Source organism: Pelecanus crispus, chromosome 3 (assembly GCF_030463565.1).
Source record: "Pelecanus crispus isolate bPelCri1 chromosome 3, bPelCri1.pri, whole genome shotgun sequence".
NCBI classification, from domain to species: domain Eukaryota; kingdom Metazoa; phylum Chordata; class Aves; order Pelecaniformes; family Pelecanidae; genus Pelecanus; species Pelecanus crispus.
In genome coordinates this window covers 104,615,983-104,639,491 of record NC_134645.1, presented here as the reverse complement: position 1 = coordinate 104,639,491, position 23,509 = coordinate 104,615,983, and the positions used below count along the sequence as shown (strand labels likewise).

Below are 23,509 nucleotides of genomic sequence, written 5' to 3'. Positions count from 1 at the left end.
ACTTCGGGAAGGGAGAGCCACCCTGCAGGAAGACCTGGATAGACTGGAAGAGTGGGCTAACAAGTAAGTAGCAACATCACTGAGGTATAACTGAGGTTCCTTACCTAGAATTATGGACATATTTCTAGAATGACTCATTCCCCCTCATAAAAGTGAAGCAGAGAACTACAAGGATGAACACGCAGTGGAGAGCCTTTCAAACAGGTGGAAAATAAAAGGTTTGCTTGCCTAACCTAGCAGACGAAAGGCTGTGATGGAACAGTGGTTTTCTAAAACATGCCAAAAGAAAAGGAGTAACTCAAGCCAAAGACAACATTAGCGGAAGAATGAAGCTATATCAAATGGCCATTAATAGATGCAGACTGGAAATTACATATAGATTCTCAGAGTCATTCAGAAACAACCCTCCGACAGGACTAATGGGGTGACAAAACCACCACTACGTTTAAAATTGAAGCTTGATATACATGTGAATTTCATCAAATGAAATCATAACCTAAGCTACCAATCAGACTGGATGATAAATCAAGCCTTTTTTCCTGTCAAATGCACAACATTAAAATTTTCCTTCCTCTTGATAAAACTGAAATGTGTGGATATACAAGGAAATGTTTTGCCTAAATGAAGGCAAAAAGAAAAAGTGAAATATTGAAAAATTTCCAACTTTTCCACCATGCCTCTGATGTGCAAGAATGTATGTGTGTTATTTTAAATTATAATGAAAACAAATACTGGGATTTTATACAAGTAAGGAACCTGGTTTTCTGTTTGTATTTGCTGCAGTCAGAGGTCCTTCTGACTTGCTCTTTTTTTGTTGTTTTTGCTTCCTCCCAGGTTCACCAGTCACACCACCATGCATCTTACTGGAAAAAGTGTCTTAAATATGGATTTAATTAGCATGCAGTGTGGACAGCTCGGAAAGGTTCTACAAACATGCTGGGATCCTGATTCCTTTCTGACCTAGCGACATGTTTCACTTCCAGCTCTCAAAAAATAAAGTGTGAGCTTGAACACAACAAAATAAGAGGTTTCTAGATTCTTTCTTCCACAAATTCAACCAGTTTTTGTTCACATGAGCAAAGTCCTACCGTGTGTACCGAGGAACTCTTGTCTGGGGAGAAAACTTCATGCATGGCTTCACTTCTCAGGTCCACGTCAGTATCTTTCAAGAATCATCTTGGAGGTGTTTAGACTAGGTTTTATGAGATGCTCATGATTGCTCTCCACTATAACCAAGGCTGTGGTTTGGCTAAGCTGTCACTGCAATCACCCTTTCACGGGCCGCAGCTCTGGGAGGGCAGCAGCCACTGGGCACGGTGCAGCTGGCCGCTCCGGCACTCCCTGCCCCACAGGCAGTGGGACTCCAGCAGAAAGGTGCTGCTCCCAGGGACGGCGCTTTCTTCAGAAGAAATGGAAGGACACTGGGGCAAAACAGCACAGCTGCAAGGTGGAACTACCCCTCCATGTATTACAGGCATCACTCTTTTCTGCGACACAGGCGACTCTTGCAATCACTCATCAAGCCATCACCAGTTCTTTACAAAATTTTATTTTACCTTGAATGTCAAGCATATTACCAATCTCTGATAGTACGACAACAGAAAAACAACACATTAGAAAAAGCCACTTAGAAAGCATTGGTTAAATTCAATACAAGACTCTGCCTTAATTTAAGAAATGGATTTTAAATTCTCATGGGAACTGTGCCTTCGCTCTTTATGTAAAAGCAAGCAATACACCTCATTAGCAAAGCATACAATGAAAATTACACATAGTTTGCTTAAAATGAAAAAGGAAACAGCATAACAAACATTGCAGCTAGTCAGCTAGCAGTTAGACCTTTCTCCTTGTAAACCTGCTTCTTCAATTTGGCAACTGCAGTCCTTGGGGAGAAACAGCAAAGGGTATATAACTTAATACCTAATTATGCAGAACTGTTACACTGGGGTTGTGCAAACATTTTTTAATTTTTATTTTTGTCAAATCATAGCCTCAAGCCAGCTATACCAGTTTTTTGTTCTATTTTTTAATGCTGTTTTTATGTAAGTTGAATCACCCACATAGAACTTTTTGACCTTTTGTAGCTGAAAGTACCATCTTCAATAAAACCCTGGCTGCTCTTAAACCAGTAGGAGTTCTACCCTTGCATTTCACCTTGGTTTTAAGCTAAGAGTTGCATGGCAAAATAGGAGATATTACTTCCATAGTAAGTCCAGATATTTCTCTTAATTTATAAAAATCTGATACATGCTTTTGCTCACAGAACGCTTGGAGCTATGACATATGAAATGTACACAAGCCAATGAGATTCACACACATATGAAGTCAAAGCCAGCCACATTCTTTCAAAATCAAATACTGTGTATGTCGGCTGCATGTGAAAAATTTCACAGTAATTTATACCTGACCAATACCATTTAAGGCCTAATCCTGCTCCCAGTGGCGTCTCCAGCAATTTTGCAAAGGACTTCAGTGGTAACAGGAGTACGACAGGACACTTAAATACTAAATACCAAATATTATAGTTAATTTTATTCCTAATAAAACTGATGATTCTTTAAAAACACTTGAGATTCAATCGATGCAAGTTACAAAACAATTATTGGAGTTTCTTTTCTAAAGGAAAGTATAACCTTTGGGATCATTATTTATAATGCTTAGAATGTCAGAGGTACTTTTGTTCCTGCTTACGGGATTATTTCTGGTCACCTTCCTGAGACTTGAAAGACCATAAAAGACAAGCACCATACCTATTCCTCTAAATTATTGTATCACAAATTAATAATTTGGTCCCTTTCTAAATGGATCTCTCCCCACAATTACACTAAAACATAGTGATGGGTCACAAATTCCAGGGGGTCCAACCGGTCCTGGCATTCCTGGACTGCCACGATCTCCGTCTTTACCAGGCTGCCCACGCTCTCCAGGACGTCCTTCCTTACTCATACCAGGGGGACCTTCAGGACCTTAACGACACACATGCAATAAACAAATATATGACAGATTATTTTTATTAAAATGAAAACAACAGCAAGTACAGACTCACAAATCCCTTGCTTTTTGGTGAAGTATGCAGATAAAGAAAACTTCATTTTCTGACAAAGACAGTTCTTGTCACAAATTGCTTATATGTTTATTTAACCAACATGATACTTAAGTAAGTACTTAATACTTATTAAGAGCTTTTTTTAAAAAAAGCATGTGGAAACACTTTAAATAAAAATAACTTGTAAAAGGAAATATAAAAATCTACTTTAGTACATTGCTATACTCTATCATATAATCTGGAACCACCATGATACGAATCGGAGGCCTCAAATTTCTTTTCATTTCTCTGGCTTTGGATCAGACCCTAATATCTTTTCCAAATGCTCAGCTTTGCCTTTTGCGTGAATACACTGCTGTTGAGAAGAACATTTTCCTTCAGTAAGCATGCTTACAAGTCACACAATTGTATCAGTGCTCAGTTTTCTGATAATGGCTGACTTAAAGATCCACCTATCAAGAAACAGCAGTCTCAGGTACCATTATCTACAAGACCTGTCTTATATTAAATAATGTATTATATGACAGTTTAAAAGGCATGCAAGAGATGGGCATTAGCCATAAAACATATATGGTAATTAAGATGTGCAAAAACTAAGTTTTTCCAAATTATATCAATGTTTTTTCTAAACCACATTTTTTTTTAAATTATTAGCATGCACTGAATCTGCACAGCTGAACCATCTCTCACCTGGAGGTCCTGGGGGGCCTTGGATCCCAGGAACCCCAATTCCTTGATTGCCTTTTGCGCCATTTTTCCCTGGCAGTCCTGTGAATTAGCAAACATATGTATATCTTTGCACACTAGGAATGTTTTCATCCAATGAATGAGGAAGTCAGCATTTGATAATACTTATTGAATAAAAAATGTAAGAGTTCAAAAACAAATAATAGGATGTAAAGTACGCATTGTAACTTGCATGTAACTTGTAACCTGCATGGTGTAACTGGGTTCTAAATGATCCTCATTTCTACTGAATTAAGAGCTGATGTAGCACCTGTTAAGCAGACAGCCCCTTTGAGTTGAGGGAACAGATGATGGGCAATTAAGAAATTTGCTGTCATTGCCTTTCCATTGGCAAAGTTTTTAAGAAGTTGTGTGAAGGAAGTGTAAGGTATTCACCACAGTACCTGTGGAATACAGAATATACAGACAATCTTCCACATCATACAGCAGAATTACATCTCCACCAAAGAAATACTGAGAGGGGCAAAATATGTGCTCTCTTACACTAGTACAACCCAATACATTCAGTTTCTTCATAGAAACAGATATCTATTTTTCCAACTCTTACAGAATAGCCAACACTGTTAGTGCCACCTTCAGAGGAAAACCGCATATTCTCCTACTGGAGATGAAATTATAAAAGCACTACAGACAAATCAGCATTACATCCAAAATTAATTTGATGTGCTAGGTCACAGTTAGTAAGTCACAAAGAAAGCAAATATTTACCAACCATTAGCCTGCCTACCCTTGGCACATTACTAGCTAGCTGTATTTCATACAGCTTTCCTGATTATTTTGATGCTATAGGAAACACAGTTGCTGCTCGGACCGGTTACCAAATTGTGGACTTCACCCACTCTCTTGGTCCAGTTCCAGACTATATATGCAAACTTAACTTAAAGTCTGCAAATACATCACAGAAATCAGTTGGAATGCTCAGATGGATGAGTTACGTGGAAGCATAAACCTCAGCTTGCCTAGAAAGAAACCAGAATGTTTAAGAAAAGCATAAGGAAAGGAGTAAAAATCCTTAAGAGAGAAAAAGAAAAAAGGGAGAAACCCCCGGGAAATCAGAGGGAGTATAAAGGTTGTCACATGCCAAAAATCAGCCTACAGGGTAGCAGATAGTAAATAGCCAGTGAATAGATATATTCTTCGAAATAGCAGAAACAAAGAAATTTGGAAGAAAAGAAACCAGAAAACATGGAAATACATTGAAATCCATGTCTAAGCATATTTGATCTAAAAAAAAAAACCTAAATGCAGTTAAAAATATTTACATGAGACTAACAACTGTGTAAAAAGATCAAAACAAAGTTTGACTATAGTAGAACTGAACACTAGCTATCTGTTGCGTTCTTGTATTTTCTCTTCTGACATGCATTCTTCATAAGCAGTGAAATATTCACATTGCACCACGTCCTCAATTACACTTTGTGACACAAACCCAGCTATTCCCTTACTCCACCCTGCACTAATCCCATTCAAAACTGGAAGCAGAAAACACAGTCATAAAGGCCATTAGCACCATTGCACGTGCACGCAGTACCTCTTGTCCCACGAGCCCCAGGGCGACCTGGGATGCCTGTCAGCCCCGGAATACCATCGTTTCCTGGTAAACCAGGAAACCCTCTTGGGCCTTCAGGGCCTCTTGGACCTGGTGGTCCTGGAAGTCCCGGTGAAGCACTTTGGGATTGACAGTGGTTACAGTTTTGTAGCCTTCCACTCTGGAGGATGGCTGGCAACTGGGCTGGGAGAATTCAAACAAAAAATTGCTTAGAGTGTTGTAACAATAAAATATAAAAATATGCCCTCTAGCCACTAATACAAAAACAGTTTCCTCTCTTTAGAGAGCATGATACCTTTAGGAAACAAGATGGTAAAGTAAACAACCTGTGGTGTGGAAATATATTTCCACACCTGTAAGTAAACAAGTGATAAATCAGCAATATCGATCTGGTTTTCAAGAAAGCTTCTTTATAATTACCAGAAAACTTCTTTAGCACTTTTATCAAGGAAAGAATAGTAAAGAGGCTTTCAAACTTACTTCTCAGTACATCTGAACACACCTGTCGAATAAATTCTTCTGAAAATTCTCGTGCCTGAATTGAACAGAGAATGGTTAAAAAAACAGAGAGCATGCATTTGTTTGGGGTTTTTAAGGTACCCAGAATGACAAGTTTGAGGTCCTATACATACAGGTTTTCCATCTGATCCAGGTAGTCCTGGGGGTCCTCTATCTCCTGGCTGACCTCTGAGACCAGGAGGTCCAACCAAACCCTGGATACCGGATTCTCCTTTTTGCCCATTGATGCCTCGAATGCCTGGATCTCCTTTCTCACCTTTCTGGAATGAAAACCAACAAAAAGCCAGTCATAACTTCACAGACCATTTGGAAGCTAGGTAGCACCAAGCAAACATATTCTGAGAAAATCTTCATTGATGATCTTCATAAAATTAGTATGTTGTCACTGAAAACTAACTTGATACTGATGAGATCTATTTCACTAACATGTAGTGAAGTTTTCAGATTCTTTAGTAACCATTTCAGATACATTTATTTACCAAATATAACTAGAAATAAATTACCATTATATTTTTTTTAACTTTAAGGACCCATTTTACTTACTAATTAATATAAAACAAAACAGTCTTCCTTATTAACATATAGAAGGAAAGGCTTTATTCACTTTTTCATGAGAGCTAGGTAATTTGTTACAATACATTAAGATCCTTAGAAGGCTGGAAAAATTAGAAGTGAAATTCTGGCATCACTGAGGTTCTTGGCAAACGTACTATAATAATGAAGACTTTTACCCTATGCCTGTAGTGTATAAGACAAAGGAAAAAAAAGTTTGATTTCAGTTAGGGGTTTTCTGTTGTTTTTTTCTGACTTAATTTATTCTCCATATGATTGATAACAACTGTAGTCCATTTGCTTCACTGCGAAAGGTTAAAATAATACTGGAAAATATTCTGACATATCTTCATCAAAGCAATGGTTCTTCTATGTATGGAATTACCTACTGCAATAGTTCACATGGAACTCTTTCCCTGTGCTACAGCCAACAAAAGACCAGTACACTGTAATTTGGTACGTGCCCAAGATTAAAATTAGTATACTATGTTTGCTCCCTGATGAGATTTTTCCTTCCATTTTTGCACAGCTTCTGCATAATGTTATCAGTTGCTTCAAAATTTTCTTTTGCCCTTTCCAACTATTTTAGATGGAATTATGGAAACAAGGCAGCAGGATTACTATATATGACAAAACTTACTGGAGCAATTAATGCGAGTTTAAGAAGCACTCAGGCATACAGTCTTCATAGACTTACACTGAATTCTAAATTATGGTATTTATATTACTTTGTATCATTCTATATAGTACTTATCAAAATTCTTTACATCAGAAAAATTCAAAGCTTTCTGGCTTGGTCTGAATTAGTAACAATGCCCAGAGTTCTCCACATGAATTATTACAGGGTAGCAAGCTTCAAATTCAGTACCGGATTACTCAGTTTTATGCAGAGAGCTAACCATTAAAATAAGGCAGGTAGTTTTTCCTCTTAAAAAAAGAGAAATGAGGCAAAATATGACAGATGTCAGCCAAGAGCCTAAGAGTACTGCTGCAAAGATGGTCCACCAGTAAGATGCCGTGCATGAACTGAACAGCAGTCCATACCCTCTTCCCACTACAGAAGTTATACACTAATTCAGAACTGACTTTTTCCAAGGTCGTGTTTTATTTTCTTGATACTGTCAACTTGGATGTTGTAATCATAGAGAACTGGCACTCTTAGTTACAACATGTAGATTTGTACTTGTTCATTTCTAGTACACAATTACAAATTATTTTTTCATTTAACAGGGACAGCAAGGCTCAGAGATAAACATATGGAGCATATGCAGCTGCCTGTGGCTATACTAGAAGCTATATAGGCTGGGATCTGAAAATCCTACTGTTCTTGTAGCTAGAAGTTATTTGTTTTAATTTTAATTACTTTTACAGCTATGGACTATATTTACATAAAAGACATCTGACTTGCAAGTTGATTTATTTGGACTAAATGTTAAATATTGTGAAATATTGGGAAAATGGCATCTATTGTAGAAAAACATTACAGGCAAGAAGCCAGTGTAAAAACACCAGGACAAAACATTGGAAGCATAGAATCACAGAATCATAGAATCGTTTAGGTTGGAAAAGACCTTTAAGATCATCCAGTCCAACCATCAGCACAACTGTCTGCAGAACTTGCCAAAAAGCAAATGAAACTGCTGAGGGAACATTTTCTGAAGTATATCTTGGTCTTGCAATGCTCAGCCACATCCTATGTGCAGCCTTGTTTGTTGACCCTTGCTATTGGCAATGAAAATAAAAAAAAGGAAAGAGTTCAGTAAGTGCTGAGAATTACAGACTGAGGAAACTTTCTATTGAGAAGTCAGAGTCTAACAGAAGACAACGTATTTTATAAAAATAGAAAATAAACTAATTTTATAGGTCTGATAAGTAAACATAGTGACATTATATCTTAGTGTATATAGTAAGAGTATTATTAAAAGAATTTTTCAGAAGAAATTTATTATGACCATGATTTACAATATTTAAAGAGGCTAGTTCAATAGCATACAAGGAATCTTTTACCGATCTTGGCAATGATTTAGCAAATGACCTATAAGCCAAACTGTAATTTTAAGTATTTCATAGAACCACAGCAGCATACAGGGCAACTTATATGTTTAAATGCATAAAATTATTTAATTATCAGAATTAAACTTCCAATGAATATGTCCAGTTATCGATATGCAACAATGCTTTAATGAAAAAGGGTTGAACAAAGAAATCTCTAAATAAAGTTGAAGGAGAATTATATTAATGGGACAGTGTGTACCCTGATTTCACTGAATATTGGAATAAATAAAAAAATAACTAACAAAGTTGATCTTTTAAATACCAATTTTTAAACAACATGCAACACAAAGATTAAAAGGTCTGGCCATAATATATCTACATTAGCCAAACACAAGAAAAAAAAAATGTGGCTTCTAAAAATATCCTGGAGAGCAACAAATGCAGCTTCTGACAGACCAACAGCAGTCCAAGCAGGCTTCCCTTTATGCCCCTCAAGTTTCAGGCTGAGTTGAATTATTCCTGCAAAAAACTTAGTAGTACAGAGAAAGAATTCTGCCCTACATTTTCTGCGTCAGTCTCAACAACAGAATCCTCTAAAAAAAAACCCCACTTTGTAAAGGCTTTGCTACATTTCTTTTCATTAGCTTTGAAATGAAGGCACACAAAGAAATCTTTAAGCTGGTGAAACTTAAAACACACAAGACAAATAGTTCAGCTGTGGAAGTCCTTACGACAGACTTTTATGGAAGCTGAAAGTACAGTATATCAGCACAGTCCAAAAGAAATTAGGCAAATTCAAGACTGACATTAAATGCAATGGTCTTGATCTCTAACTTATATGCCCCTGATTTGTTGACTGCCAAAAAGAGTGAAGGTATACAAGAATAATCATCTTCTTTGTGTATCCTGTGCCTTACTTTTGTATCCCTGCTATTATTGGCTGCTGCTGAACAATATGGATCATTTTGATCAAGTATTCTGTATTCTTTTATGAACTATATTCTTATTTTTCAATGAACTTAGAATCTCTAGATTTTTTTAATTAATTATTTGCTTTCTTTAACCAGCTCCTCGGTTTTGTTTGTTTAATTCTCTTATTGGCTTTAATTATTTTTTGTAATCTTTTATTTCATGAAATATATATTTCACTATGTCTCTAATTAATAGTTCTTTCTCTTCTCTGATGTTTCTCAATTCATTTCTCTTCTGTTGCTTATAGAGAGGCAAGTACAGAAATAAGACTGCAAACACACATTTTACAGATCACATAATTTGCAGAAACAAATGAAGTAATTTTGTAATACTATATTTGTCATTATAAAATACTTACCTCTCCTCGTTCTCCAATCAATCCTTCTACTCCCTTTAGGAATTAATATGAAAAAAATAAAAAAGCAAGTTGAGCTAAATTACTTGAAATGAAAAAATAATATTTTTGTCCTTTGTTTTCAATAATTAAACACAAATGTCAATTTTTAAAGATTCTGTGCCTGCTATTTGTACAAAAGCCAAACTGCATATGAGGATGAAAAATGTATACCATGGTGAATTAACACTTTAGTAATAACTTTAATATCATAGACCAAAAGGATATGTTGGGAATATATTGTACATATAAACCATGTATTTTATTAGTGTACAAGAAGTTCATATAGACAAAACCTTATTCACTCTACAAAAGACAAAAGAAATAAAATTTTGTGTTCTAGCAAAAGGAAACTCCTGATTCTAGCTGTTTAATACTGTCTTACTAGACAGAAATCAAGTTCAGAGCCTTTGAAATACAAACTCAGTTTGTAAGCCAGATTTTGCATGTTAGCAAATGGTTTTGGTGTCATTTCTGCCAAATGGTTCAATGGTGGTGTTGATCTTTAAGTTCCATGGCAAGATGGCAGTTCAGTGCAGGCTTTTTCACATTTCTGATATACTCTTCTGGACAAGGGAATCTGTATTGTATCTTTGAGAAGTCCCGGAGGCTTGAGAAACCTTAGAAGGACCTAGCACTGTCCACAAGAAGTATGAGAAAGACTGGTTTTTTTGGTTGCTGACCAAACTAGATAAGCCTGGGAAACAATTTTAGACCAAGCCTGTATCACTTTTCCAGCTTTCTCAAAAAGGAAAAAAAAAAAGCAAGCAACAGCAATTCAGTTGCATCATTCTAGCTGAAAAAAAATCAATGTTTTCTTTCACTATCATTTTGTTTTACCTTATGATTAAAATAATAAATACATTAAAAATTTGTCCATTATTTGCGAAGGAAAAAACCAGAAAGTTTGATTTGTAAAATGTTAGAGTAGGGCATTATATTTGATGAAAACTAATTCAAAAATATCTGCTCAGCTTTACTACCAGACTCCTGTCAACCTACATACCCCTGAAAGTGATAAAACTAGGCTAACATACAATCTGGATCTCCTGCCCATGCTCCACTGGAATCAGCTCCTTCTGGCTAGACAGGCAGCTGTATTGATGTCGTAATTCTGAAAAAAGCAACTGTGACTTCCTTCCAAGTCTAGTTTTAGATATGTACCTCTAACAAATACTTCTCTGTTCAGACACGACATAGATTATGCAGTTAACAAGTATTTATAAATACTAAGTTATTTTCTGTGGTATAACAGGATAGCCAACTATGACACAATCAGAACACATTGGCCCGGAGTTAGAGAAACAACTGGATCTCACTGATTTGCAGCTGAAACAGGAAACATCTGTAATTTATGAGCACAGAAGATGTCAATAATGACTCCCAGTATAGTCTAGGAAGTAATGAACTACGTGAAAGTGTACATGCAAAATCTTAGTATCTCAAGCATCACTCTTACAACCTTTACACAAACGCCACTTTGTGCTGTTATCTGCATTTTATATTATTTATAATTGTTTCATGAAAATTTTCCATAATTAAAGATTTAATAAAATAATCCAGAAAAATGTACTTCTGGTCTGTTTCTCAAGATATAATGTCTCAGAATCACAGAAACATGTAGGTTGGAATGGACCTCCATGGGTTCAACTTCCTTTTCTGAACAGATCCAGCTAGAGCAGGCTGCTTGACACCCTGTCCGGACAGGTTTTGCCACAATCTCTGTGAGCAGCCTGCTCCAGTGTTTGACCACTCTCAAAGCAGCAAAATGCTTGTCCCATATACGAATCTGGGATTTCCTGCGTTCCAACTCGTGTCCGTTTCCACTCGTTCTTCCACTGTGCACAGCCAAGAAAAGTGTGACTCCATCGTTCTGTATGTGTTGTATTTGTTATTTTTAAAACACTAAGGTTGTTTAAGAGCTAGTTTATATATTATACTATGTAATCATATGATATATAAATATATTTCACCTGATGCAAAGAACTATCCATGTTGATGGAAGTAATATTAAGAAACAAATATGAATCATGGCTCTCTTGAACTAGGATCACTATTTTAACAGTACCTGCAAGCCTGGATCTCCTTGTCTTCCTTTCTCTCCTTTCAGTCCCTTCAGAACAGAAGCACATTTTCTTAAAATATACACTTATCTGGGAGATGTAGTTAAACTATCAAAAATAACACAAAAAGGTAAACCCTAAAATCTCATCCTAAACCAGGCCCAATCAATCTGAAAATTTACCTTTCAAGAGTTCAGAGCAGAAACTGTGCAGAAGATACAATTTCTACTCCGAACACAGAGAAGCCAAGTTAGGATCTGAGTAGTGGACATGATACTCTTCTTTTATGGAAGGTATTTCTATGACTTTCAGATAGCAAGGAGGAAAATTCCACTGGTTATGACATAGCAGGTAGGCAGAGGCCAGGTGGCTTTACTTCGACTATGAGCATTTATGCGATCCCACAGTGCCTGGGGCAGACAGGGACAGAACCCATCCCAGGACAGCGCTGGGTCATGTCCCAGCCCCCTGGGGCAGCAGCACAACCCACATTCTCGAGGCTGGCACCACTGCTAGGACCACACAGCTCTGCACCAAATGTCAAGAGCCTGCTCAGCCCCAGAAACGCAGCTGGAAATTTGTACTGGGCATACTGGGCACTTTTCCTTGAAGAAGAGTTAGGGCTCAGTGCTGCTATTCTTCAAGCAAACCTTCTGTGAAGCTTAACCTTACAAAAAAGCTCCCAAATTAACACCTGAGACTTGTATTAACAGTGTTGCCAGATGATTTCATTAGAAACAAAGTTGATGTACCTGGATACCACTTTCACCTTGGTTTCCTTTGTCCCCCTGTAAAATATTAGAAGAAAAGTCTCCATTGTAACATGATTCATCTCCAAGACATGTAGTCTGTGTTTGAATTTAACACAGTAAATACAAGAGAAGCATCTAATAGCTTTTATTTGTACTGAACGAAAGCAAATCACTTTAACCCCATCTACACAAACAATGAGAAAAGTACAGAAAGTTATATTAAGAAGGGAATCTGTCACAGAAAGAACTATGAAAAAGAAAAGTGGATACTTACATACCAAGTTAAAATTAAAAAATACAACATAATGAGGTGGCAAATCCAGCAGGACTTTATCCACTCAGTGCATGGGAGTGGAGAGGATGTAGGCAGGGACAGGGGCAGTATTTCTGATGGGTTAAATTTCATCTGAATGATAACCACTAAATATGTTTGCCTTCACCCACAGAGAATAAATAATCTCTGTAACGCTTACTATTAACCCACGGAATGCAGAAGTTATGCATGACACACCAAAGAAAAAATTTTTATTTTTAATCAGAAAAAGGATTATATTTAAATTTAATCAAAACTGTGTACGGACGAAGTTCCACTTCCACCCACTCCTTTTGACTTTCATTGGAATGTTTATAGTAAATAAACATTAGCTGGGTGATTAGCAATCAGATGGTGCAAATGGTACTTAAAAGGCAGGTATCTAGGTTTCTTAAGTGGTCTGAACACCATCCAATTGACACTGGAGAGAAACAGGCAGCTCTTGAAAACTATTCATGCCAATTAACGACAGAGGTATAAAATATGTACTCCCAGAACGTGCCTCTCTCTCTTCCTTGACTGAAAAGGAAACAAAGTTATGAGAGATGGCTCCTCTGACCTCTTAAATCAGTGTGACTCTGCTTAAATAGACATGAATCAAAATGTTGGGCCAAGAATGCAGCAACTCATGAAACAAAAGAGATCTGTGGGGGTGTGTGTGAAACTCCATTTAATAAAGAAAATAATTAGGATGGAGTTTTTTGGATCTGTTTTGCCAGTTTTCTTGTAAGAGCCAAACATGTGTGTTTGGGTTGTTTTCTGAAAGAGAGAATTTTTAGTTAAATGCTAAACAGTAGTAAAGAGGAGATTTTGGCCATGGCAAATATTTTCCTGATTGAAAATCCCAGAACATAAGAGGGTATTTATGCCAGCTGTATTTCGTTGTATTGTACTTGAATGTAAAATATTTGGTTTGGTTTCAAGTTTTAAAATAAACTATAGCTGAAAGGCTTCACTTTTACTGTCAGATGCCCAAACTGAACTTTTTTTCCTGATGAATTCAAGAGTATGTCATACTTATGACTTGTAACTCCAGTTAACCAGCAATATATATTCTGAGTTGCATCTTTTCTATAAAATGGATAATGACTTTTGCAAAAGCTTCTTCAGTTTAAAATTTAGAGAGGTTCCATAAACTTTAACAAAATCTCCCTTCTTAAAATCAGTATTACTGTCTTGGCACATGCACCTTACATGACCCTTAGATACTGAAACTGAATATATGGTGCTAGTGAAACTAAGTGAACTATTGTTATGACTCTGACTCAACTCTAAGTCACGCTTCCGTTGGGCTTCAGTACATTTTGAAAGACTTAAGCCAGGAAACCTTTGTCCTCATGCGCTCTGGAAATCACTGTTTTAAAAATGGTCAGAAGACTCATTTTTCTACATCTTGCCTTGTGTCGTGGTTTAACCCCACTTGGCAACTAAGCACCACGCAGCCACTCGCTCACCCTCCCGCCCCGGGTGGGACAGGGGAGAGAATAGGAAAAAAAAAAGTAAAACCCATGGGCTGAGATAAAGGCAGTTTAATAGGACAGCAGAGGAAGACAAAATAATAATAATAACAATAAAAGAATATACAAAACAAGTGATGCACAATGCAATTGCTCACCACCCACTGACCAATGCCCAGCCCATCCCTGAACAGCAATCGCTGCCCCCCGGCCAACCCCCCCCAGTTTATATACTGAGCATGACGCCATATGGTATGGAATAGCCCTTTGGTCAGTTTGGGTCAGCTGTCCTGGCTGTGCCCCCTCCCAGCTTCTTGTGCACCTGGCAGAGCATGGGAAGCTGCAAAGTCCTTGACTAGTGTCAGCACTACCGAGCAACAACTAAACCATCAGTGTGTTATCAGCATTCTTCTCATCCTAAATCCAAAACACAGCACTATGCCAGCTACTAGGAAGAAAATTAACTCTGTCCCAGCCAAAACTGTGACATCTTGGAAAATGGAACTCAGGGTCCCTTACCTCATTTAGCTGAGATAACCTCATCTAAATTTGGATCATTCTCTAGCCTCCATTGCAGGGACTTGCTTCAGTTATCTAAACATAGGCATTTAAGATAGTCTAGGCAACCCAAGGCATCCCCATACATGTCTACTGACATCTGAAATACTCTAGCATACCTAAGACATACATACGTGGTTGGTATATATGACACTGGACATACAGGCAATCTGTGCCCTTCTGGAGCAGAAGCCGAAGTCTAGTGGAATACCTCTGCATGGGATTTTCAGAAAACTTTAAATATAACACCACCCTTCTAACTTACTGCTTCTTTACCCTTCAACCTTTCTTTCCATAGTGAAGTACCTGATTCAACTATATTTCTGTAATGACTTTTTATGAAGGGCTTCATCCTTCAAAAGGTGGTCCTCTACATTGCTGGTAATACTACACACATGCATTACCATTTTTCACTTACTGCTTATTTCTATCTGACACCTTACCTGAGCTTCCTTTGCTTTTACAGGATTTCCTGTTTATTCTGAAATCTGTAATTTGAATATGTAATGGAGAAATCTTTGTCCTAGTTGAGACTCCAGTATTTCCCAGGAAACATTGCTAGATTTCTAAGACAAGTGTCAGATATATTACCTAAACACACTTAATTTATTTTTATATAAATTTTTCCTATATATTCAGTTTTGAAGTTATTATTGTATCAGTTGAAATACAATTTAAAATTTGATTTAACTTATTAATTTAATTGTATTCATTTAATTAGTTTAAAATTATATTACATTTTTAAATTTAAAATTTTACATTTAAATATTAAATTTGGGTTGATAGCAAATATAGCAACATTTTTAACCTCAACAACTTGTTGATTAAATTGAATAAATATCTAGTTTGAATAGTTGCAGGTAAAGCTTGTTAGTTATAGCAAACTACACCCTAAGGAAACAAGTCTATCTATTCCATGACATCAGATCACTTATATTGCTCCAAAGAAAGAGTATTACACTAAAATAAGCTTTATACTTGTATATGCCAATTAAGAAACTCACTGGAAAAGAAAAATTTCTTTGTCATGTTTTCCCATAAATATACAAGAAAATAATGAAAGTAATAGCAGTACTTGTTATCTTGCAAAGCGATGAAACATTTAATTTTCAGGATGTACATATTAAAGATGCTTTAAAAGTGTCCAGAATAAAGAAATCTTGATTAAAAGTTAGACTAAAAATGTAATGGATAAAGTCAGAGCTTCAGTTAGAATGAGAATTAATTGATTTACAGCAATGGAACTGATTTGACTTCAACCATTTTTGAACCATGAGCGCTCACAGGTGTTCAACTCCAAAACTCTCCTCAAATCATGTTATTGAAGATTACAGTGAATAGTTTTTCTCCAGCTGTTTCAAATAAACATGTAGTGTTTCCTTCACATAAATTTGCCTTATAGCATAGGTAAAATATAAATTCTTGGTCTTTCTCTGTATAAATTCTTGGTCTTTCTCTCTTTCTTGGTTAAGTTACATAAAAGAAAGGTTCCATCCTGAAAAAAACATCATCTAGAAACCACAACTCTGTTAAGTTCTTTGTAGTTACCCACAGGGCACGAAGAGTAATGATTTTCAATTACTTCTAATTTTCAGGTTCTTAAATCCATTCTATAGACAAATCATAGCTGATTTTTCCTCAAGAGACTCACTTCACACTCCAGTCAGTTCTGTGAGTTATACTAAGATAAAAATGAGTATTTTAAAACCAGAAATACTCTAGGGGCTTTCCAGCTTCCAGTCAAACAAAAATTTCTGCCTTATTGGCTCAGACAAAACTGAGAGGTTTCAACTACACATGAGATTTTTTAGTAGAATGCTGTCATCTTGCAGAAGAAAATCTCTAGGAAGGAATTTAATGTAATGTTAATTACAGCTTTAAGTTACGCAAAAAGCTGTGTGCTTGAATTCCAAAACATGCCAAAGAACAACACTGCCTATAATCTTTTCAACCTGGGACTCCTTGAAGACATGTGACTGTCAGAAAATCCTACATACCTACACTTTAAAAATAAGGATAACTATCCAGATAAGTCAAACACCAATACGAAATCTTACAATGTGTTCACAAAACAGTTCTTCAGCAATGAAGAATTTCAGCATAACCATGTCTATAGCAGTGTTTGATAGATTTAAGGCTGCACCAAGAGATGGTAAGACCCTTGAAAGCATGATCTTTATGAGAACTCAGTATGCAAGACGAATAAACATAGGTTCTTGTCTGAAAAGAAGAAATAATTTTCAACCTGTACAGTAGAAGTAGGTTCCATCTAACCTAACTTTTGCCATCTAAAATGTCAACATTTAATTTAGCTAATTGTCTAGGCTTCACTGACAGTCAAAGAAAGGTGTAGAGATGTGAATTAATAACTCCCCAAGGAGCTCAGACTCTCTCAGCTAAATATGGAGAGAAGCTTGGTTAGATAACTCTTGATGGCTAAGGCTAACTCAGCTGAATCTGTCCCAGCTGCCTAGGGTCAATTGCTCCACTTCTTACGGGAGGTCCACAAAATACTTTGTACAATAGACTTTATAGAGGTAGCACTTGCTATAAGATACAACACTAAGTAAATACAGAATCATGGGTCATACAATTATGTACCATAATTCATAATAGAAGTTTCATTAATACCTATGCCATAGCGTTTTATGTTAACAGTGTCTCCATTTTGGCCATTCTCTCCTCCCTATGAAAAATGATTGTTTTTCTAAAGAATGGGCCTTCCAAAATATACCAGCTATTCTCTAATAATAATTATGTATTTTGAAAAAAGATTTCAATAATGATCATTTATAAGAAAAGCACCTCCAATAAAATATGTAGTTAATGTAAAACTGGAAAAAATACTCACCTTTATACCCTGGGTACCAGGAATGCCTGGATAGCCTGGTTCGCCTGGAGCACCTGGTAATCCTAGTTCTCCCTGGGTAATACAATAACTCTGTCAGTGATGTGCTGTGTGTAAAAACATATACTGCATGTTTTCTCAAGGTCACATGATATGCTTTGGCTATCATATTTTGAAAGTTTATAACTGAGGATGATTCAAATGTCTGGAGAATTTGTGAAGGGATGTTGAATACAGAGAAGCCACAAAAGGGACTCCTAATTCTTAACTTTAGTTTTCTGGTATCTATCTTTTTTAACTGCCTGTTAATACACTTGATGTTGATTTTTCAAAATTACACAGATAAAACTATCTGAAGTAATGGCAGTGTTTGCAGGTTTGAACTTCATGAACAGCTGACTTACACTGCCTAAAATCTACCATAAAATTAGTAAGAATAAACCATCAAATGGATTCTGATGTGAATTTTTGTTAACTACTGTTTTAGTTTGAAACAAACTGCCTTCTAACTAGTCATGAAAAATCATGGAAAATCAGTAAATCATGGAAAAGCCAATCAATCCATCCTTTAACTAGAATACTTCCAGATTCATATTTACCTTGGCTCCTGATGATCCTGGTTTCCCCTGCATTCCAGGTTCGCCTTTATCGCCCTGTATAACAATGTAAGAGTATGGCTGATATATCAGTATGTTTTGTCGTATGTGGTATGAATAGCAAACATAAACAGACACTGCTGGGAAACTGGCTCTTAAAAATAACCACAGCTGGTGACTGAAAGGCTAAAGTTCTGCTCCCTTATAGGAAACGTGAAGTTTCAACTTTCTCTCAGGAAAGATGAGATACTGATCACAAAATGTGATCTGCCAGCCTCTGCTCACCTGTCCCTTCCCCACCTGGCTCATTTCCCTTGCCCAGTCATACCATGTTCGTGTGTACTGACTTCACATTTCCACCATCTTATTTACTAAAACGGAAAATCCTTGGACCTGTCTGAGCCAAAATATGCTTATGTTTTGGTTTTTACTGTAGCCTATGGAATTAGGCATATACACAGCACAAGGATTTTCATTATCATCTAAGAATTATTGATTACTTTATGATGCTCTTCTGTAAAAATGAGCTTATTAAGAATGATTCTGTAAGAATCAGTTTATATTTTGAATGAGAGAGAAATACACAAAACAAAAGCACTTTTCGCAAATGAAAATAAAGCTAATTAACATTTAGTCATTTGATAGGTATTCAATCTTCTTGACCACAGCAAACATTGACCACTTTAAAAAATGTTACCTTCAGTATGCAATTTTAAATAAATACACATGTACTTTTGGATATAAAATAATGTGTGGGTGGAAATGGAGCTAAATGCAAATACGAAGTTCAGGAAATGGATTCTATATTCCTAAATATTCTCTAGGACATACAATTCAGTGCTTACTAGCCAAACTCCTCTTGGATTAAATTAAAAGGTTGCACTAACAGATCTGGATTTATAGTATCTATTTTAGTTTCTGAGAGCATGGGTCAAATTAATTCTTGCTGTAGCTGCAGTGCAATCAATAAAGTTACATCTGAAATAAATTTGGCTCCTCGGGTGGAAAAAGCAGCATGTAACGTTATTTAACACAATTAAAATATAAATAAATGTAACATGGGCAGAAAGTTCTGATGTATACTGAGAATTATCTGGCTCCCAGCATTGCAGAACATTTTCCAGGACTGCGAAGCTGAAACAAAGTCTCATGACCATTTCTGCAATTGTTTCAAACCTCATGGGATCACAGGCACCATTTACTGAGCTATATTAAGCTCTCTTGAGACTGAACTATCATATAAGGTAATATAGGGAAAATCATATAGCTACTCACCAATATTCAATATACCAAAAAATTAGCTGCAAAATCCTGGCATTTTGTCATCTATAAAGTAGTCATTTATCAAAATCACAAGTGAATTAACACAAACACTTACCTTAGGCCCAGGTGCTCCAGGTAGCCCAAACGAGCCTTCTGGTCCCATCAAACCCTATTTATTTTTGAAAAAGGCAGAGACATTTCTGTAATAAGCTAGAGGAGTAACGGCTTCAGTATAGTGTATTAGAATTATTAGTATTAGTATTATATTTCTATTGTGAAATAAGTAGGACAGGAAATACAATGTCTTTCATCATATTACTATACAGGCTGTAGCTCTGATACAGCACAGTGGATTATTTAGACCTTCTATGGCCTAAGAAAGGGCTACTGTGCAATGGAAAAATCATTCAGGAAAAAAGCACAGTGCTGCCATGACATACTCCTGAGAGAAAAAAATCTGCAACTCAAAACCCCATCTGTGTGATCTAATCTTTAACATATCTTTAATACGTCCTTAGCTATAACTGAAGTGACACAAGAGTTTCTTAGTTTGCATTTAGGGTTCCCAAAACCAGCAAAAGCATACATGGTATTTCATAACTCTCTTCCTTCTTCCTGACTGTGTGACCCTCAAAGGTTGCCATGCCTTGATGCCTTTTGCAAACTTTGTGCAGATTTATTGGGAGCAGTTAACTTTGGGGCCACACCTTTGCATCTTCTGCAGAATCTTCACGTTTGAACTGTTTATTCAAGAACCCAAAAGCTTCTGTCATTTCAGATCATGACACTTCAGCACATGTACAAGGCCAGAGCATTGCCAAAACAGTCTCTTGGACTCCTCTCATGAAAACATGTTGATAAAAGTATGTTTAGTTGTCTTTGTTCCATATATAAACTAAGAGCTAAAAGGTGTTAAACCATCAAATGGCTGGCTTTTTAAATTGCTGTTCAAAGCTACTCTCAATTATAGATTAGAAAAGAAAACTTTTTTTAAAATCATACTTTCCAAGAAGGAATTCCCATTTACAGTATTTTCCACATCTGTTATTAATATATGTCTTTCTCACCACTTCATCTCACTTCTCTTGACTCTAGAACTGCATGCGTCAATAAAACCAATATATTGTTATTGTTTTATTTGGACTTGCATATATACTCTGAAATATCATCTGCTATAAAAGTGTACTTAAGACACAACATAAAATAAAAGCGTAATAATACAGAAAGTCAAACAAATCTAACTTGTCAGAGATTAAGTTTTATCAATGATTCTGATAGTATTTTCAAAAAATACTGTTGTTCTTGTTATTTAATCTTTGCTTTCATATAGATAAAAACAATCACCTTCCATTTAGTACTAAATGTTAGGAACTATTCAGTTCAATGACATTATCTCAGACCTCCTTCAAAAGTTACATGTGATCAAAAATATATGTATGTCTACAGTAATTTGTTACACAGATTGTAACTCAGTTTTGCCAAAAAAATATTAACTTCCTTTGCTGAAACTAAACGGACGGCTTTGGTTTTGCAAATACAAGAGAAAATTCAGAATATTTGGAACAAGAAGTAATTCTTTGTTTTCAGGGTTTTCAGCATTTCATCAATTTTCTGGTATGTCACCTGTGCTTAACTGTTAACTGAGGCAGCACAGATTAACTCGGGTTTCTTTCCTGCTGTGTTGTAAGAAAGTACTGGTCACCAAAACTTTCTATCAATAAACACAGCAACTTGCTCTTTAGGACACAGACATAGGTCTGTGAATAGAATCACAGAATCATAGAATCACAGAATGCTTTGGGTTGGAAGGGACCTTTAGAGGTCATCTAGCCCAACCCCCTGCAGTGAGCAGGGACAGCTTTAACTGGATCAGGTTGCTCAGAGCCCCAGCCGACCTGACCTTGAATGTTGCCAGGGATGGGGCCTCCACTACCTCTCTGGGCAACCTGTTCCAGTGCTTCACCACCCTCATTGTAAAAAATTTCTTCCTTATGTCTAGTCTAAATCCATTCTTCTTTAGTTTAAATCCATTACTGCTTGAATACAAATAAATGGTATCAATCACAAGACTAAAACTTGAGTAACTGCTGCCAATTTTCCCGAAGCTCAGGCTTCTCCCGTTCAGTCAACTGCACACAAAAATTCTTCTACTAAACTTCAATTTCTCTAGAATAAATAATAACATACACCAAATAATTTCTAACACTTTCCTGAACTTTGAAGATTAGATCTGCTTGTTCCTACTTACATATAAAACCAGTCATCTTATCAAAGATGATGCAGTTAATCTAGTGTAATCTATTATTTAGTAAATAAAGGTTTACTATACCCTATGCCATTTCTTTCATAATTTTGGAACAGAAATTACCAATTCCTCTCCACCTGGAGTGAAGTTTCTGAGGTCTGCTTCCACTCATAACCTAGGAGACAGTGTATTCCCATTAACCACTTGCTTACAGCCTATGTTCAGCATCAGCTTTGTTTACAGCAAATGTAAGAAAATAATTTGGTTTTGGAACCTAACCTTGATTATATTAAGACTGTCTTAATTCACTTGCACATCAGGCCTACTTCTTCACTTTTTCTTTTTTTATTTACATAGCAAAATAAGGTTTTATCAATTTGCATTTCACTGTAAGGTTTAATTCAATTTGGCTTTCTTAAATTTCATGTTATCTATTAACCTCCTCACTTCTGAAATACAGTGCTCTTCATTGTGTGATATTTTTTGCATTCCTTGAAGGCTACCTTCCTTTTCCAAAAAACACTGTGAAATTATGATTTTCGTCTCCTCAGATTCCTGTTCTGTGCTTATTAATCGGTAGAGAAAAGCAAGTACAAGTTTGGGGAGGGACAGTGGGAAGGGATGAGAAATGTGACTAGGGGATTTCTGGCTCCTTTCACATTGCCACCTCAGTGTATTCCTGCGTTTCAAGTCATGTAAAATACTGTTGAGAGCCTACCCCCTACCAGCTCCACACTAGATCACTTCTAGTTTATGTCCACACCAGTCCTTGGATTACAGAAGTAGTTAAATGTTCATCACAAATGTTCCTCATTCATTTTATCTTATACGAACTGGAAACACTATGTGTACAGAATAGTTGTGGGTTTTTTGTTTTTTTTTTTAAATCAGATATGTGTATTTACCCACACAGATCTGCAAACATGTATTAGAGAAGGCAAATCAATAAATACTTTAACTAAAGGTCAGGCATACATCTGCAGGAAAGGGAGAAATAAAACCCAGTTGTCCTGGCTTCCTTTCTTGCACTTTAATTACCAGGCCATATTTAACGTATTTCGTTTAAAAAATTACAGGAAGATGACTACATGAAATCACTATACTGCAAGAAGAAAACTTCTAGATGCAACATAAGAAAAGCTTGAGAACATAATCTGAAAACTATGGCATGTAAAATTAAGAGAAGAGCGTGTCCCCAGTAAAAATAAAGAACAATTCAAGGACATAAAATGTAGCGTTACTCCCCCATTTTCCAGAGCTGACACTATTTATGTGGCAGATAAATTAATAAATTACTGATGTTGGCAATGTAATAGGGATACTTATTACTGAAGAACTTGTTACTGAAGAATTTTCCCAAGGTATTAACAGACCATCCACAAGCTTTCCATCTGTTTTTTCTGGAACAAACATATTCACTGTGACTAATACAAGGAAAATCCCACTGTCTTTTCTGGTTGAAATTCCCTAATGCCATATAACGCATTCAAATATTCCATGCATCAATTTCCTACTTATTTTATCAGGTGACAAAAGATACATTGAATGAGTTGACAGGAAACATGAATAAATTATTTTCAAGTATACCATGAACCAAATGTTAATTATCTAAATAAAATTTGAAGAAAACATGGTAGATG

The 23,509-nt window shown here is 36.2% G+C and overlaps 1 protein-coding gene across 2 annotated transcripts in view; it reads right to left on the bottom strand.

Annotated features, from left to right (window-relative positions):
- Positions 1-2,778: 2,778 nt before the first annotated feature.
- COL21A1 (collagen type XXI alpha 1 chain) overlaps positions 2,779-23,509 on the bottom strand; it is a 90,120-nt gene continuing 69,389 nt past the window's right edge. For both annotated transcript variants that reach the window (XM_075707886.1, XM_075707887.1), the window contains 11 exons: positions 19,740-19,793; positions 18,365-18,418; positions 17,769-17,840; positions 12,590-12,625; positions 11,843-11,887; positions 9,739-9,771; positions 5,975-6,121; positions 5,823-5,877; positions 5,325-5,525; positions 3,737-3,814; positions 2,779-2,966 (listed from right to left, as the gene is read on the bottom strand). In XM_075707886.1, the coding sequence (XP_075564001.1) occupies positions 2,779-2,966; positions 3,737-3,814; positions 5,325-5,525; positions 5,823-5,877; positions 5,975-6,121; positions 9,739-9,771; positions 11,843-11,887; positions 12,590-12,625; positions 17,769-17,840; positions 18,365-18,418; positions 19,740-19,793 (963 nt within the window). The remainder of the gene's footprint in view (positions 2,967-3,736; positions 3,815-5,324; positions 5,526-5,822; positions 5,878-5,974; positions 6,122-9,738; positions 9,772-11,842; positions 11,888-12,589; positions 12,626-17,768; positions 17,841-18,364; positions 18,419-19,739; positions 19,794-23,509) is intronic.